The following is a 16769-nucleotide window of genomic DNA, read 5'->3' as shown; positions in this document are numbered from 1 at the left end:
AGAGTGGTAAAAGTTGTCATTTAGGTCTTTAGTCATGAATTCTCCAGTATGAATTTGTCCCACTTTTGTTTCCATATGGCTGTGGCTTTGTCCTTCAGTGCTGGCGGTAAGGAACTGTACCTAAACAAAAACAAAAAAGTTAGCTTGGAACTAAAGCTACCTGGAACTATAAATGAAAAAGAGCTTTCATTCAAAAAACAAATTCCACTCACCTGATTGAATTCATTGCCAGCTCCTTAAGTGTGCCTACATTAGCGCTCAGACCTCCAATTCCAACAAAGACTTCATAGAAATCATAAGAGAGTCCAGTAGTCCCAAACAACGTTGGATCATCGGAGCTCACTACCACTGGATGCCCCTCTGACATTAACACAGCAGCAGGGTGATTCCGCAAGTCTGAGACCAGCTTCAGCACCTAAACACACAAAAGACTCAATCAAATCATCTGTACGCTGGTTTCCATTTAAGAGATTTCATGCAAAAAACACTTTTATTGGATTTTTTTCAATGACAACAATTAATGGTAATTTTAATGAATATGAAAAGCTAATCTTTTTGACCAAATAAATCGCAACTAATTATAATTACATTGAAATCAGGTGTGATGTGATATATATAGCCTCCACTCTTCTGGGAAGGCTTTTCACAAGATTTTGGAGTCTGTCTCTGGGAATTTGTGCCCATTCAGTCAAAAGAGCATTTGTGATGTCAGACACTGATGTTGGACAAGAAGTCAAAATTAACACTCCAATTCACCCCAAAGGTGTTCACTGTTTCAGCCATCCATATATGACACATGGCATATGTTGATAGCAGCTCTCTGTCTCTCCAGAACTGAAGCTCGCCCAGGGGTGTTTTTATGGTCTGGCTATTGGGTTATAGCTACAGGTCTTTTTTATTGGCAAAATATTTAATATGAATATGAATTATGGGCTTGTACATCCACTGAATCTTTTGTGGTAAATGTATTCCTGCCTGAGCCGCTAGAGTTCTGAGAATTTTTTTACTCAGCATCTTTATTTCTAAAAAGCAACGAGCGACAAATTTCACAAAAAGGATAACAAGAAATATGAACTTTTTATAGGACTACTGTAATTTATTCCCATGCATGCTGACGATTTCTGATCAGCATCATGGTAGGCTACTGTAGGTTTTCCTGACTCGGTTTACAAAGTTAGTTAGTGCTCAATTTTATCAGTCGGCCTTCGCAATCGTTTATTACAGTACAACAGTTACCATGGTCAAAATACATGAAACTGGAACTGGAATTTTTTTATGTCATAGATAAAATTATTAGTTATTTTAAAGATATACTGACTGCTGAAATGTCCCCAGTTTTTATTTCAGAAATCTGTCACCTCACCTTAATGGCTGAGCTGTTGTTGCTTCTATTTCACAATAATAGCACTTACAGTTGACCAAGGCAGGTCTAGCAAGGCAGAAATGTCACACACTGACTTGTGGCAAAGGTGGCATCCTATTATTTTCTAAGCCACTTATCCTTCTGGGTCACAGGAGGAGCTGGAGCCTATCCCAGCAGTGGAAGGCAGGATACACCCTGGACATGTCATCAGTCCATCGCAGGGCAGGGGCAATTTAGCATGTCCAATTAGCCTGGCATGTCTTTGGACTGTGGGAGGAAACCCACACAGACACAGAGAGAACATGTAAACTTCACACAGAAAGGACCCCGGTTGCCCAGCCGGGAATCGAACCCAGGCCCTTCTTGCTGTGAGGCAACAGCGCTACCCACTGCGCCACCATGCTGCTGGCGGCACCCTTTGATAGTGCTACATTTAATGATTCTGAGCTCTTCAGCCAGCGTTTGTCTGTGGAGATTCCATGGCTATATGCTATATTTTATACATCTGTTAGCAATAGGTGTGGCTAAAGCACCTAAACTCAATAATTAGGAGAGGTGTCCAATACTTATATAGTGTACTTTGTAGATGCTCACCTTGCCTTTAACTTTTATTTAACGAAATATCAATTCAATTCACCTTAATTTTCCAAAAATTTTCCAAAACCCAGTCATAATCCTCAGTCCTAAATCAAACAGATAGTTTCACCAGATCGTTTAATAATGTAAACAGTTGTAGATAAGCTATTGAAGGCTATCCAAATAAGGTGGGAACAAAACCAATAAACCAAGGATGTGAAGCCAAATAAAAGAAAGTGTGTCTGCAGTTTGCAGTATAAACTTATGTAACAGCATTTTTTTTTCTTTTCTTTTTTTTTCTTTTTTTCCTCTTTACATAAAACATTGACGCTTTCAGTCAACATAACAGAAATAAGCTACTGGCAGCAAAATTCACAACACATTTTTATTTTATCACTTACAAAATGCTGTAAAGTCAGTGGAAACCTATCAAGTGTACCAACACTCAACTGCAAGTAAATCCAAGAACAGTTTTCTCTTTTCTTGAAAGTCTTCAAAGGCCATGTTTTTGGGCAAAGCCCAACTGAAATGATGAGCCAATTTCTTGTACACAGATTCAAAGAAAATCGGTTACATCAAAATTGTTTTGTGGTTTGTGATTAATCTGGATCCATTATATTAGTGCTGAGACTGTACCTGGTTGGATATAGGACACACTTCCAGTGGCACTCCTCTCTTTCTGGAGAGCTCCTTTGCTAGGGGGTGGTGTGCCAGGGCAAAACCATGCCCAATGCGGGTGGTGTTAAATAACAGAGCATCCAGAACATTCCTGTCCACATCCGTGCCATCTAAGTCTACACACACATACACAGAGTTCATACCAGAACATGCTGCACAATTCAGTCAAATCTGATCTTGCGACTTATTGTCAGGGAACATGTTTATACAGCCCAATTCAAAAAATATGTGCTTGCTTTTTACACACAGCAATTTTTTTGGATTCCCTAAATCTTGTGATATTATGCGCTGTAGAGAGTGAAATACTTAAAATCCTTGCAAACACTTGTTGAAGAATGTTGCTGATTTGCTGATGCATTTTTTGGCAAAGTGGTGAGTCTCAACTATTTTTGCTCATAAAAGACTAGGACTTTCCTATATGCTCCTTTTATACTGAAGTATGAATATATAACATTTATAATATTATATATATAATTATAATATATAATGTTTTATGAACATTTAACAATGTTCCCAGCCTGAAACTACCCTTGTTCCAACTTTTCTGGAATGTGTTGCAGCCATCAATTTTGAAATAAGCATATATTTACAAAAAAACAATGAAGTTAAAGATAAATCATTAAATATCCCGCCTCTGTACTGCTTTTGCTTAAATACAGGTCAGAGCAGATTTACAAATCACTTTTTTCTGTTCTGATTTGCATTTCACATACTATCCCAAAGTTTGGGACTCACCAGTCTCGCCTGCATGAAAAAAATAGGAAAGGTTGGCTTTAACTTCTGAGGGGACTGAGAGCGCCTCTCGGAAGTACCAGATGGATTTTCCAGTATCCTCTCGTCCTACCTAAAGCAAAACATACTCCAAACTGAGAACAAAAGCTTGCACAGTTTTAGATATTCGATATCTGGTGTATTTGATATAGAGATCTATGAATAAATTAAGAAATTCATTAAAGTAAGGAATCTTACCAGATCAAAGCCAGCGATGATCTCTGGATACTGTTTTTGCATCTCTATGGTATCACTGATTGTTTGTTTCACCTGAGACAAACTGAGCGCTCTGTACATAGAAACAGAAAAGATGTGGAAACAGAAAAGTAGTTGGCCAAGTTTCTATAAACCTTTTTTTTGGAAGGCACCAGCTAAAGTAAGCTTATTTGACACTCTCTCAAACACTTTTTCCATCCTCACCCTACATTGTGCTGTTCCTAGCTAAAAGTATGTCTAACTGCTTGACTCAAGCTAAAAGTATGTCTAAATGCTTGACTTTCTTTACATAACGCTAAATGTCAATATTGGCTTGCTTTCATTGTGAACATTTTGCTTGAACTATCCCTTCAATTCATTGCTGAGTCACTACTATCTAATACATTACAGAATGTGCAAACTAAACACATTCGTAAAACCACATCTGTGAATTGAGTTTTCAACCGTCATATTACAATATTAGACCTTCATAGCTGTCCCAATTAGATTTTAGTCTATACTGTGATATACATCAATATAACTTTCCATCAGCTTTACCTATGGACAGTCACAATGATCCGAATCCCAATAAAGTCTGGATGCTCTAAACTGAACTGTTCAGTTATGTTTTTGTATGTTTGGAGGGACCATTCTCTGTCGTGGATGGTGCCATCAAGCTTGTATGTCTGAAACAGAAAATCATGAATTTTAATAGGTTCAAGCAGGTGAGAATGAACAGTACCGTGCAAAAGTCCACCCTTCAATTTCATTTCAAGTCAACACAGCTGTTTCATTCATTTTTCAGTATCAGTATCCCTGCATTTCATGTGTCCACTCTTTGCCTTTATTACAGCTTCCATTCTTTTCAGAACACTTGCTTTCAGTTTTTCAGAGAAATGTGCAGGGATATTTTTTCACACCTCCAAAATTCAGTCTTATTGGTTGGTTGCATTTTCTGCTTCTTATGATCCAAGTAATTGTCAGTGTCATGGGAAATTACAAATGGCGATGCCTGGCATAGCCTGCAGTTAATTATTTATGGCCCATTTAATTTTAAGATAACAATTTAAGATAACTCTTAAACTGGTATGGGCAGTTCCAGTTCTGAAGTGCCACAGGAGTTCATTGTTTATTTATTCTAATACATGTGATTCAGTCCAGCATGGCAGGTTAATTTACTAATATATGCCAAAGTAGGCAGCACACCCAGAAGTTAAATATATCTGTGCAAACAACTGCAAGCAAAATCAGCCTTGGTTCTATGAAATACCTTTAAATGGTCTGGGGTAAATGGGGTTAAATGCGTTTAAAACATCTATATTATATGGAGATTCTTTAATCTGTTCTTTAATATGTTCTTAATACTCATTTACAAAAATGTTTCTTTAAAAAACCACCCACTGAAACCAAAAGTGGTTCTTTTATGGCATCTCTTCGAAGGAACCCTTTTTGACACCTTTAAGAGTGAAATAAATGCGAACAGTCACCAACCTTGGACAGGCCAGCCCTCAGCTCCAGGTACAAGATGTTGTCATCATAGAGTTGCTGAAGGCCTTGGTACAGGTAATCCTTAAAAACAGGTGCATAGGAGATCAGCCCTGAGATTGCGATGAATATCTTCTCAAAGCGCTCCCACACTACGTCCTGGTTAGGATATGCCACATCTGGGTCCTCAGTGAACAGTGTGAGGTTCTGCATCAAACTGAGAATAAAAGAATAGAATAGGTTTGTCTGACCTCAGTGTACTTTTTTCAAGTGTTTTGGGAGCTGTACAGTGAAAGTCCTTCACAACAAAATCTGTATTCCTCTTTTATGTAATAGTCCGCATAAATGAAATATATGTGGTATTAGTTCAAATCTAGACTGGTATTAAACTACTGCAGACTAGAAACAGTGATATACAATTGTTTTATGATGACCTTAGCAGGGGCATAGTCTGATCCTAGATCAGTTGCACCTTTGATGTAATATCTTTGAAAAAGAATAAGATTACTGATATAAGATCAGGACCCATTTTCACAAAGCTTCTCAGATTAGGAGTGCTGATCTGTTTAGATTAAGGACCTGTTCCAGTGAGTAAAATCAAAGTAAATAAGAGGAATTTGATCCTAAATCAGCACTCCTACTTTAAGAAGTTTTGTGAATACTGGCTCAGGTTTGTATTATATTTCTTAGTGGTCACAACTACATTGACTACACTTTTTACAATGTAAACAGAAATAACAGCTAGACTAGTGCCAAGTGCTTACTAGATCAATATTTGCAGTAGTAACTGCAGTAGAAACACTTAATATTTGGCCTACACATATAAGGGTGTGGCTATTTACTTACTTTTCTTGAATAATAATAATAATAGTAATAATGTGATGGGCTGAAGTGGACCACCTTTTGTCAAAAGCTGGAATATCACTGATGGTAGCCCTGAGCTGTTCCAGGAGGCTCCAAGAAGAGCAGCCCCAGTGCGGGAAGGGTCGCTGGGCAGAAAACAAAAACTTCACTGACCCCGACCATGTGAAGCAAATGTAGCAATGAGGCCTGTATGTCACATTCATCACAAGCCAATCCACGCTCACCAGAGCAGAGCTGTGTACGTGTAGGACCGCCCCTTAAAGGAACAGAATAGTCAGACTGCATGACAGATCATGAAGTGCAGACCTATTAAGGAATCCTCAGGAACCCCCAGCCACTTTTTTGTTCAGTTCCAATTCCTGAAACATGTGAGCTCTCGACAGTTCTTGATTACCTTTATAAATGGAATACCATAGAATGTGGATTGAGTGGGGATCCCTGAGAATTCTTTACTGAGGGTACATACACACCCTGTTTCAATACTTTATTTAACATTGCCCTCTGCAACTTTGACCCATGACTCAGAAGTGCGTCACATTTATGTTACACAAGTGGCCACTCACAGCACAAGAAGCTGGCTAGGTTAGCTTTAGTGACCTCATTAGCTAGCCATGCAAAGGTCTGTACAAAATGTAGAAAGAATTTGTGAATAACTGGCTACAAGCTTTGGTTTAGAAGCATGGTGTATTGCCTCTATTTTTTGGTTTCTAGCATTGCAGCTTTTGCTTTTTGATTTTTTAAAAGTATTTTTCCATCATTTTTTTCAGGGCTGGAGAGGGATATGCACCAATTACAAAGATTCCCTGATAAGTTCTGCTGCCTAACTCAGTGATGTCACTCAATCCCTCACTAATAACCTTGTGCTAATACGGCAAGGGAACAGCCGCTTAGATGGCATCGAAGCCAACACAGGCATGTAAAAAACAGTTTTGGAACAGGTGGCACGGGTTTTCAATTCCAGTGTCCAGAACAGTTTTGTGATTTCCCTGCTCAAACACACCTGAAAAACCTGGAATGGAAACCACCAAACTGTGCTAAACTCTGTTCTTCCAAGAGCAGAACTGAACACTCCTGCTCTATAAAACTGAATGAAATCTAATGGTAAGGATCATATATATAAAATGCTTAATAACCATTATGTTTCATATCTCGGATAGAAATCAAATTTTGGGAAAATAAGAGCCATTTTCTTATTGTACATTTTTAGTCTTTGGTCCAAAATGCATGCAGGCATGTGCATAATATGGGTGTGTGTAAGTTGGTAATTAAAATGATGATGGCGATTTGTTATGATATTGGTCACTGTATAAAAATGATCAAATTGAGATTGGAAGACATTTAATTTTTCATAAAATATGTAAAATTTACAAAAAAGAAACCCTTTTGAACTAAAGACAATGACCAAAATATGAACCACTGTGGTAAAGGAACTTTAAATTTTACCTCAGTAAGGGTATGTTAATGAACTGGCTGGTTGCATCAGGTGTGTTAGACCAAGTAAACTAACATGTGCAGGGCAGGGGGTGCTCCAAGCCCAGGGCTGGGAGCCACTGGTTTAAGGCATCAACTTGCTTTGTTACCTTTAGGCATTTTCTGCAGCACTTTAAACACAGGGCTCTTTTGGATGTGGGGCTTTGCTCTGAAGAAGTGCATAGCAGGAGGAAACTGTGGAGCCACCATCTCCTGCTGTTTCAGCTTACGCAAGAAGGAATCCAGTCGCTGCTCTGCTGCGCTGAGCTCCACTCTGCCCCCTACCTGCTGGGAGGCCTCCTCCTGCAGCATCAGCTCTCTTTGGTGAGGGTCTGGTATACTTTTGCCCTCTTTCACAGAGCCTAAAATCATTATGGTCATCAGAGCTGTTACCCTGCATGCTGTATAGGAAAACCTCTTCATGGTCTGTGCAGATAGCAGTATGAAGGTCAAATCAGCATGTCTATAAATGGAACAGAGAGTCACAAGTTCTTCTTAGATCAGCGTGCTATTCACTGAACAGTCTTGAGTTAGAGGACTGATCATCAGAACAGGTGCCTCCTGTATTTATGATGGTCATCACAAAAACTTAATTCTAGATCTGCGTTCCTACTCCTGGAGTGGTCAGTGAATGCAGACTCATAACACTAATTCAGTACTTTTCATTCCCTATCCTGCAGGTCCACAACATTGTAGATTAATGTGTCACTAGGGCTCCGCTATAAAACAATATATATTGTTATTGTAATAAATTATGTCACAATACAATACGCTTTTCTGAACATATTTTTAGTACATATTGTCAGTACTCACAAAACACTGACCAACTGCATGTTTCATTATAAAAAGAGCAAAATTAGTCCCATTTAACTGGATTTAGTGCAACACAGTATGCCACATACTGAACAAAAATCACTGAATCCCATTTCTGGGCAGTGGTTTTTTAAATATAACACTGCAGGTTCTTTTTTCTCAATCCCAACTGTTTAGATGTCTGAAAAAATAAATATTGTGACATGTCATGTATCCTGAAAATTTCTTTAAGTATCACAACATATATTTTTAGACATATTGCCACAATCTATGTTTCACAGCTCCCGCTTATCAGCTAATAATGAAGCCCATTATGCAAGAAAATTGCAAACAGGAAAACTGTTCAGGGCTGAGTTTCCCAAAAGCATCTTAGAACAAAAATGACCCTTAAACAGTAGAGCACGTATCACACTAAAACATCCTTCTACTAGCTGATGATTTGATCAATAAGATGCTTTTGAGTGTCTCGTTCCATCATTAGCACAATCACAGAAGCATATGTTTAACTTTGAACAGGGCCACAGCATGAACTAGTTTGAGGCAATCAAAGGCTATCTGTCCACTGTCCAAACATTCTCAGTGTTTTCTGTGCATATAATTGAATATGCAAGTATACAAGCTAAAAAAAAAAAGCTCTCACCTTGCTTTACACCAGCTGAAGGCGAACATCGTAATCAGCTATTAAAATGTTTTAGTGGTAAGCTTAAAGCATGACTAATTCAACACAGCTGAATAGCTGAATCATCTTAAGTTCTCCCAGTGAAGCCTTGATTTGTTACACTAGTTAAACAGGGTTTGCTGTAAAGGATTTGAATCATGAGCACACTTACCCATGAGTTGATAGGATTTCTTCCACAAAATTTTCTTCCTACTGAACTTTGCTTGATAACCATAGGGATGTGAACAGAGCCTTAACTTCCCATCCATTAACCCTGTTTTTAAAACATTCCACTTCCCCCATCACTAACTGCATGGTGGTCAGCTGAACTGAGCACTTCATTATTCCTCCCTCTCTGCAATAGATGGTGTTAACAATGGAGGAACCAAGGATGACTCACAGAAAGACGTTTCTGTCAAAATGCTGAAGTAGTACATTCTTCTCCCAAATGTCTACCATTTTGGATTTCTTTGCAGGCAACTGGACACTGTGAATGCATTGTTGAGTCAAGAGGAACAGACAGGACACCCTGGTGGTTCTTTTTTCCTTATATTATTTCCACATCAATATAATCTCAGTGTTCAACAGAAATGCATTTGGTTCAGTTATAATAGTAAATGCTCTTCAACAAGAATGACAGAAATAACAAAGTGGTATCCACTAAAAAGTTAAATTACAAGGGGTTTACAACTGCCTTGAGTGTGACTCTTTTCCAATGAGAAAGAGTGGACTGTAAAATAAAAACAAACATTTGGAGGCAATATTTTAAATAATGAATGAATAAGAGAATGTTCGCATATGATTAAGACTGAATTTTAGTCCTAGTAACCATTCAGACTTACTTGTAAACATATGTAGCATAGCCTCTGAATGGCACAGCCAACAGGAACAGGAGATGATAAATACCTTTTAGCAGCCAATCAAGACACAATCCTCACTTACTGTGATTTTTTTTTTTTACAGTAATAGTATATCACAAATTACAGCACAGACATACACATAAATGGTCTTTTCTCAAGTTAAATGCTACTTAGACAGACTAAGCAAAAAAGAAAAACAAAACAAAAAAAAACAAACACTGTCTTTCTGTCGTGGTCCTCAGTGCCCCTGGGTTCACAGAGATGCTTAATCCATGAATTTGCGGTTCTGATTTGCTCCAAATAGGGCAACTCGGATTTCAGGCATCATCTAACCATGAAAGTAAAAGAACAGCTGGGTTAATTATGCAATGTGTGTAGAGGTGGGAAATGTGGCAGACAGATATTATAATACTTAACATTTTCATGATACACAATTTGAAAAGTTTCCATAAACAGCGAATAACAATTAAAAATAACTGCAGTCAGCTAAAATAGCTGCAATCATAATTGCACTGACGACTGCCCACAATACAAAGAAAGGTTTATTATAATAAAATATAATAATATAATAATAAAAGTTTCCAGATGATGTTACATTTCTGTAAATTTCATTATTTATTTTTGCAGTATCTTTAAAAAGTACTGTAGAAATAGTACGGACTCAGCCCTACCACTAAGATTCAAGCTTCAATCAGTTTGAAAAGAGGCTCTGTACACTTGGTATGAGGGAGCTCGATGGAGGAGATGCACGTTTTTCACCCCTGACTGACAGACCTAACCTTGCTGTACTGTGTCCAAGTTTAGTTTAACTCAAAACAGCTGGATTCTTATATAATGGAAAATAGCTACTGATTAATAATAGGAATTAAATTATGATGCCTTCTTAGCATTGCAGTTCTACATCATCACACTGTACCTGCTGTGCTATGAGGTCAAGTCTGCTCTCCAGAGTATTGGACACCTTGATCTTTCCGTCTGCGTTATAGATCTCAATACCACCCGAGCTGCACAAACAGGGATATTCACATTTACATATACTATAAAACTTTAGATTCAGGCAACAGCTATTAGAAAAACTCTGGAATCAGTGAAAGCCAGTGCATGGTTTAGGATTTCAATGTAAAACAATATGGAAACTAGAACTGATTAGAATTGTTACTCACACTTCTGGAGAGAGGAAACTGTCTTGGTCAATGCGGACTTCAAGATTGTTCTTCGCAGCTGCTTTATAGATTGGGATGTTTTTTTGCACTGCAGCCTAAGGACCAAAGAGAGAGAGAGAGAGAGAGAGAGATATTTGTCCTAAACTGATGTTTCAGTGCAAATACTGTGTTCCTCTTCATTTTTCTGTGAACAGTGATTCGCAGAGGTGCAAATCACTGCACACCCCACAATACGATATCACAATATATGAACTACAATATGATTCCACTACCATATATAAAGAATTTTGATGTGCTACGTATTGTGACTGCAATTGTTTACTTTTGAGGGCATGTTCTTATTTTAAAAGTTTAAATTTTGTTCCTCTCTAATATTTATTGAAGAGAAACAGAACTGTTAAGTGGAACAAATAAATATTCTGAAAACATTGCCCTTACATGTATATACACACACACACATTTTTTTTTTTTTTTAATAGACAAAGATTTAAAACAGGGGCATCTAGTGGATTGAGACAGAAATGCATTTTGATAAGCTATTACTCTAACAATGGGATTAATGAATGTTAAAAATATTAGAATTAAATAATAAAATAATACTTTGACTTCTGTTACACAGAATATCACAATATTACACTGTATAATTTTTTCTCTCTCACACCTAATGCTTAATACTTAAAAATAAGTAAAAACTGACCTGCACCAAGGCCAAGTCCTGCTTGCGGCAACGAATGGTTACTTTGGGCTCAAGCAACTGGTAGAAACCCTGAAAGACAAGAAAAAAAAAAGAAAAGCTTTTGTGAATAACATCACAAGGTCTCAGAACACAACTGAATTTCAGAAATCAGAATCTTCGGGAAAGAGTGTTTCCAGTATATCTGGAGCTAGCAATCAGAGAATAAGGTCATAAACTTATGGCCCTAAACACACGCGTGATGCAGCAATCCAAGATGAGTCACAATACAATTCAAACTGCAACACAAGCCAAGCTGGATTCTGAGCATTGTAGTGGTTCTATGGTGGACATTAACCAAGCTGTCTTGTAGTGTGCATGCTCAGTTCGTTGCTCACTTGCACACCTCATCTTCAATTTAGTCCAAGGGTGGTGGAGACCAGCACAGTTGGGTGATTTCTCTGTTCTAGTCAACCAGCTAAACCTGGTAATTATTTGATTAATTGAATCAGGTGCACTAGAGAAGGAAAATCACCAAACTGTACAGGAATTCAGCCCTCGAGGACCAGTTTCAAACCCCTGATGTAGTCTTTTTTTCCTTTAACCATTCAACAAATATTGAAACTTATAGAAAAAACTCATAGAAAAAGAGGCATCAAAATAATGTTTCATTTTTGGCATCCATGTGGCAGATAATAAGTGACTAGAAGCTGATTAGTTTTGATTTCTGTAGATTCAAGAACAACAGCACCACCAAAAGGCTGTAAGAGAAATATGAACAGGCTGAGGTGGTAGATTCTCGCAGCCTATCTGTGATTCTGTATCAAATCCATTACACAGAGTAAAATGCCCCGTAGAGTCCTTAATTTTTTTAAGCCCAGGATGCCTAACTCCTCATTCTGCAGTCTGCTCTTGATGGGGCAGGTAGGATCTGCTCTAAAGTTTGATTGGCTAAGACATGCTCAAAGGTTTTTTGCTTATAAGTATTTTGTTTACACTGAGAGTCATATACAGTCAAGTTGTAAGTATGTCGTTACATGGCAATGTTTAATGTGGAAATCTTTTAATTTGCTTAATAAGAGGTGTGTTTATTGGATTTACAACACCGCAAGAATGCTAATTTCCAACAGTTTGCGGTATTAGCTTAGTGTCATGACCTGAACATGGACGTTTGAAGCTTTTAAAAGTGCCTGTATCCTACATTTTTCTTTCATTTCATAAGTACCAAAAACAGTTTTAGTAAACAATTCATGTTTACTAACCATTTTCCAACCTCTGTTTATCCCTTAGAATTAAACAGGCTGTTTCTGTTACTGTGCCTTTAAGACCTGATATATGTAAATATCCTCTGTTCTGACTGGCTATGTATTATGCCTAATTTAAAAAAAAAAAGTCTAAACTGCTGAAAAGGCAGAAATGTGTAAATGTGTTGGTGTTTATAGCCTCACGGAAGCAATGAATTCAAAACAGGCTGTTTTTGCTCAGTTTCTATATATGGACAGTATGGACTGAAGTGTGAATGGTATGTTTTGAAACTTTAGCAATTCTTGTACTACAAAAAGCAAGAAATTCAGTTTCAATGATATGGGAACTTTAAAGTTTAGAACTGCTTGTAACAGACATTCAGGTTAGATCTATATTTATAATTTGTATACTGCTGTTTTACAGAGTAATGATTTGAACTTAAAACTTGTCATGCTCTATTTACATTACAGTTGATGAAAAATGTAATGCTGCTGTGAAATATACTGGATGTTAGCCCGCTATACCTGATAGGTAATGATGCACATCAACTTCCAAACCTTTAAGTGTGACCAGTAGCTAGGTATACAATTTCCTTTATTGTTTGATTGCTGTAGCTGGGAAGGGGGTCTCAGACTTGTTACTCAGACTTGATGCTACATGTGTGAGCTATTGATGGTTAAAAAAACAAAACTCTCATCCATATTATGACCTGCCACCATTGTTCTATTATTGTAATTGATGCAGAACCAGTTTACAGACACAATAATTTGTACTTGATCACCCCCTGAAGTTTAGAACTACTATAGTTACTTAAGAATGCATGGATAATGGCTGGACAATCAAACCATTCCTCTGAAATGTACTGGCTCACCTGTAGGACCAGTCCGTCCATCAGGGCCGAGTACCTGGACGGGTCCCTGGCTACATTAGCCAGCCTCTGACGGGCCTCGTTTAGCATGTCCTACACAAACGCCACAGCAAAACTGTTACCAACATGTACACACCATCCAGCATGCCTGAAATATCCTGATTATTTGTGCAGAAACCCAAAAGGAAAAGTGCTACAAACCGAGATCATGTCATCACGAGCCTTCAGAACCTTCAGTCTGGCCTGGTTCATCAGATTGGACATTTGACTGTGGAAGGGCAGGAGATCATTATTACTTTACATATTTACAAGCAGGTCCTCCATGAGGACTGCATAAATATACATTAAATTATTCTGCACATGCAAAATGAGTACTGACAGTTTGAGACAGGGCTGCAACAGTGAGCTGACAAAGTCTATCATTCATCAAAGATAATAATTATGGAAAAAGTGGAGGTGTCAAAGATAGTCATAGCCATTTCATGTAGGCTTTCTTTCTGTGAAAGCTTTTAAGAGACCATTAAGCGCTTTAGATGTCTGGTTCTTATCACCACCACTGTGAAAAATTCATACTTTTTAAGTTTCTCTTGAATGGAGCACTTCAAATCAAACCACTCTGAATAACTTTGTTTACATCTTAACAACTAAATTATGTAGAAATTTGGAATTCCCCTTTAATCCAATCAACAGATTTACCACCAATAGATTATTCAATAGAGTCCACAGATTCATCATTTATTGAATTGCTGCTGCTCTAGATTGAGGAAGGGAAGTTTCAGGTCTAATCCTGGAATCACCCAGGCACGTCTCTCTGCAGAACATGACTCACATTTTCTTCTGCTGCTCAATCTGCTTCTCCTTCTTTTCATAGTACTCCATGATCTTCAGTCTCTGAGTCTGCACCAGACGACCCTTCTCAATGTTAAACTCTTCTTCTGCCTACAGAAGGAGATGCTTACAGTCAAGCCACTGAAAACTTAATTAAATCCTTTTTAGTTCAGGTTTCCAAAAACATTTTGTAACATTTAATGTTTGTGCTCCATAATGAAACATTACAAATACACCTTCTTTGAGAGATCAGGGAGACTATATATAGACTAAAATATTTATTACTGAATCCCTGCCACATTATAACTAATACTTTTTGTAGATGTTTACCTTGGCATCAATTTCCTCCGCTTTTTCATTGGCCTCCTGCTCAATGAAAGCCATCATGTGCTTAATCTGGTAAGAGAGAGAAAGAAAAAAAAAGATGATAAAAATCAACAAATTCAATTCATATTAATAAATTCTCACTGATTCTAAATGTTAAAAAGACACTTCTTCACAGCAACAAAATATTTCCACAAGACTAAGCTGAGGCCACTGAAGTGCTCTCATCTAATATATGCCACATAAATGTATCCAATCAGAACATATAACCCTGATGTTATTTCAGTGAAGGACATTAATTTCAGAATTTTCAGTATTTATTAAGAGACTTTAATTAGGAGCCCAAGGCCTCTTGAACAGAGGTGTGGAATGTGTCTGTGTGTGTGTGCTTCAGTGATTTAAAGGGGCATTTAAGCTTAAAACTAGAGTGTAACACATTATTTATCATGTTATTCTGTTATGCAGAATTCTGCAGTGCAGCATTATATCCATGAGCCCCACTGGTTTAAAAGAAATCATGTTCTCTCACTACAATGCCCAGCATGCATTACACAAATATGTCATACAACTATTGAGAATGAGCAATGGTTACAGTTTTCATTGTGGCCGGAGTGCCTCTCCAGTCTTTCATATAAGGATTTAGCCCAGTGAGCCGGTTTCATTTCATTAGGTGCAGTTTTATTTGTATTTAGAAGAGTTCCTGTGATTTATAGCACAAATAAATATCTTCCATCTTTGATTTACTCATTCATCCACGTAACTATCCCTTCATTAATCTCATCCATCCATTCCTTCATTCACTCATTAGTCTATTTACTCATCCCTTCATCCATTTATTCGTTCACACATTGATCTATTTACTCATCCATTTCATTCATTCATCCGTGTATTAATGCTTTTAATCATTAATACATCCATTCATCTATCCATATACTTATATATTCATCCACTTCTTAACACATTTACTCACACATCATGAGGAATAAGTTCGCTCAAAGCAAATCTGAAAGTAAATATTTTTAAAATTATTTTTAAAATACATTCTAGATTAACTGCTTCTTCAACGCATGTACACATTCGCGTTTACAGTGTTTTGCACCCTGCAGTAAAAAAAACACTCGAAGACTAGAACACATTGTCGACAATTTCAGCACGATCTGGTCGCCTCCGCCTGAGCTGAGGATGATGCGAGATGTTATGGTGTCTGTGGGTCTGTCTTTTCCCTCAGAGCGGGTCTGAAGGTTATACAGCGTCGCTCGCTCATTCACTCACCTGCTTCTGCACGTCCGCGTCGCTCAGCGCCATGACTGCTGGAGTGTTTCTAACGTCTCACAGAGTAAAACGGAGTTAAGACAGAACACCTGCTTTCTTGGTCTTTTCCAAATGAAATTTAGCTGCTAAACCATTAAAACATACCGAGCACAGAATCGTGACGGAGAAAAGAAATGTCCCGAGCGGATCAGCTGACTCTCAGCCAACAGCGTAGCGTCACATGACGTGTCACTTCCCCTTCAGAGACCAATCAGCGATCAGCTGCTTAGACAACACACGATTAGTCAGGATTAAAGAGACGAATTTTAAAACATTATTTTATTTCTGTTTTATGATTTGTAAATGATTATTTGAAGCATGACATACAGTTTATTGTTTTAATAAGCCACACAAATGTGAACAAAAAATCCAGAATCTAGAAACGCCATTTTTATCGTACTGATCCTCGGTCTGTCGGCATGTTTCACAGACTGCTACATTTTGCTCTGTTATACCAAAGTCCTTCATACCGTGTCTGATTTTACACTTATTATTCCCTGTTTTGAATGATTAAAACGCTGCGTCCGTTTATCTTTATGCCATGTCAGAATGAACATAGCCGATCATTCCCAGAGCAGGATTATTTATTTATTTATTTTTTTTGGTGGTAGGGGGGTGGGTGTT

The 16769-nt window shown here is 37.8% G+C and overlaps 2 protein-coding genes across 2 annotated transcripts; both read right to left on the bottom strand.

Moving 5' to 3' along the window:
* Nucleotides 1–5: 5 nt before the first annotated feature.
* Nucleotides 6–9233, bottom strand: ada2b (adenosine deaminase 2b). The gene is made up of 10 exons (XM_036577137.1): nt 9046–9233; nt 7513–7865; nt 5969–6188; nt 5075–5285; nt 4142–4269; nt 3587–3677; nt 3353–3461; nt 2576–2733; nt 213–415; nt 6–120 (listed from the first exon to the last, which is right to left on the bottom strand). The coding sequence occupies exons 2-10, from the start codon at nt 7823–7825 to the stop codon at nt 33–35; spliced, it is 1521 nt and encodes a 506-aa protein (XP_036433030.1). The 5' UTR covers nt 7826–7865; nt 9046–9233; the 3' UTR covers nt 6–32.
* Nucleotides 9234–9405: 172 nt separating this feature from the next.
* atp6v1e1b (ATPase H+ transporting V1 subunit E1b) lies at nt 9406–16326 on the bottom strand. The gene is made up of 9 exons (XM_036577133.1): nt 16107–16326; nt 14841–14906; nt 14512–14621; nt 13884–13950; nt 13686–13775; nt 11594–11662; nt 10897–10991; nt 10650–10737; nt 9406–10061 (listed from the first exon to the last, which is right to left on the bottom strand). The coding sequence occupies exons 1-9, from the start codon at nt 16137–16139 to the stop codon at nt 9999–10001; spliced, it is 681 nt and encodes a 226-aa protein (XP_036433026.1). The 5' UTR covers nt 16140–16326; the 3' UTR covers nt 9406–9998.
* Nucleotides 16327–16769: the final 443 nt, after the last annotated feature.

The sequence above is a fragment of the Colossoma macropomum genome, unplaced genomic scaffold (assembly GCF_904425465.1).
Source record: "Colossoma macropomum unplaced genomic scaffold, Colossoma_macropomum, whole genome shotgun sequence".
Lineage (NCBI taxonomy): Eukaryota > Metazoa > Chordata > Actinopteri > Characiformes > Serrasalmidae > Colossoma > Colossoma macropomum.
The sequence above is the reverse complement of the archived record's forward strand: the minus strand, read 5'-3'. Positions and strand labels throughout refer to the sequence as shown.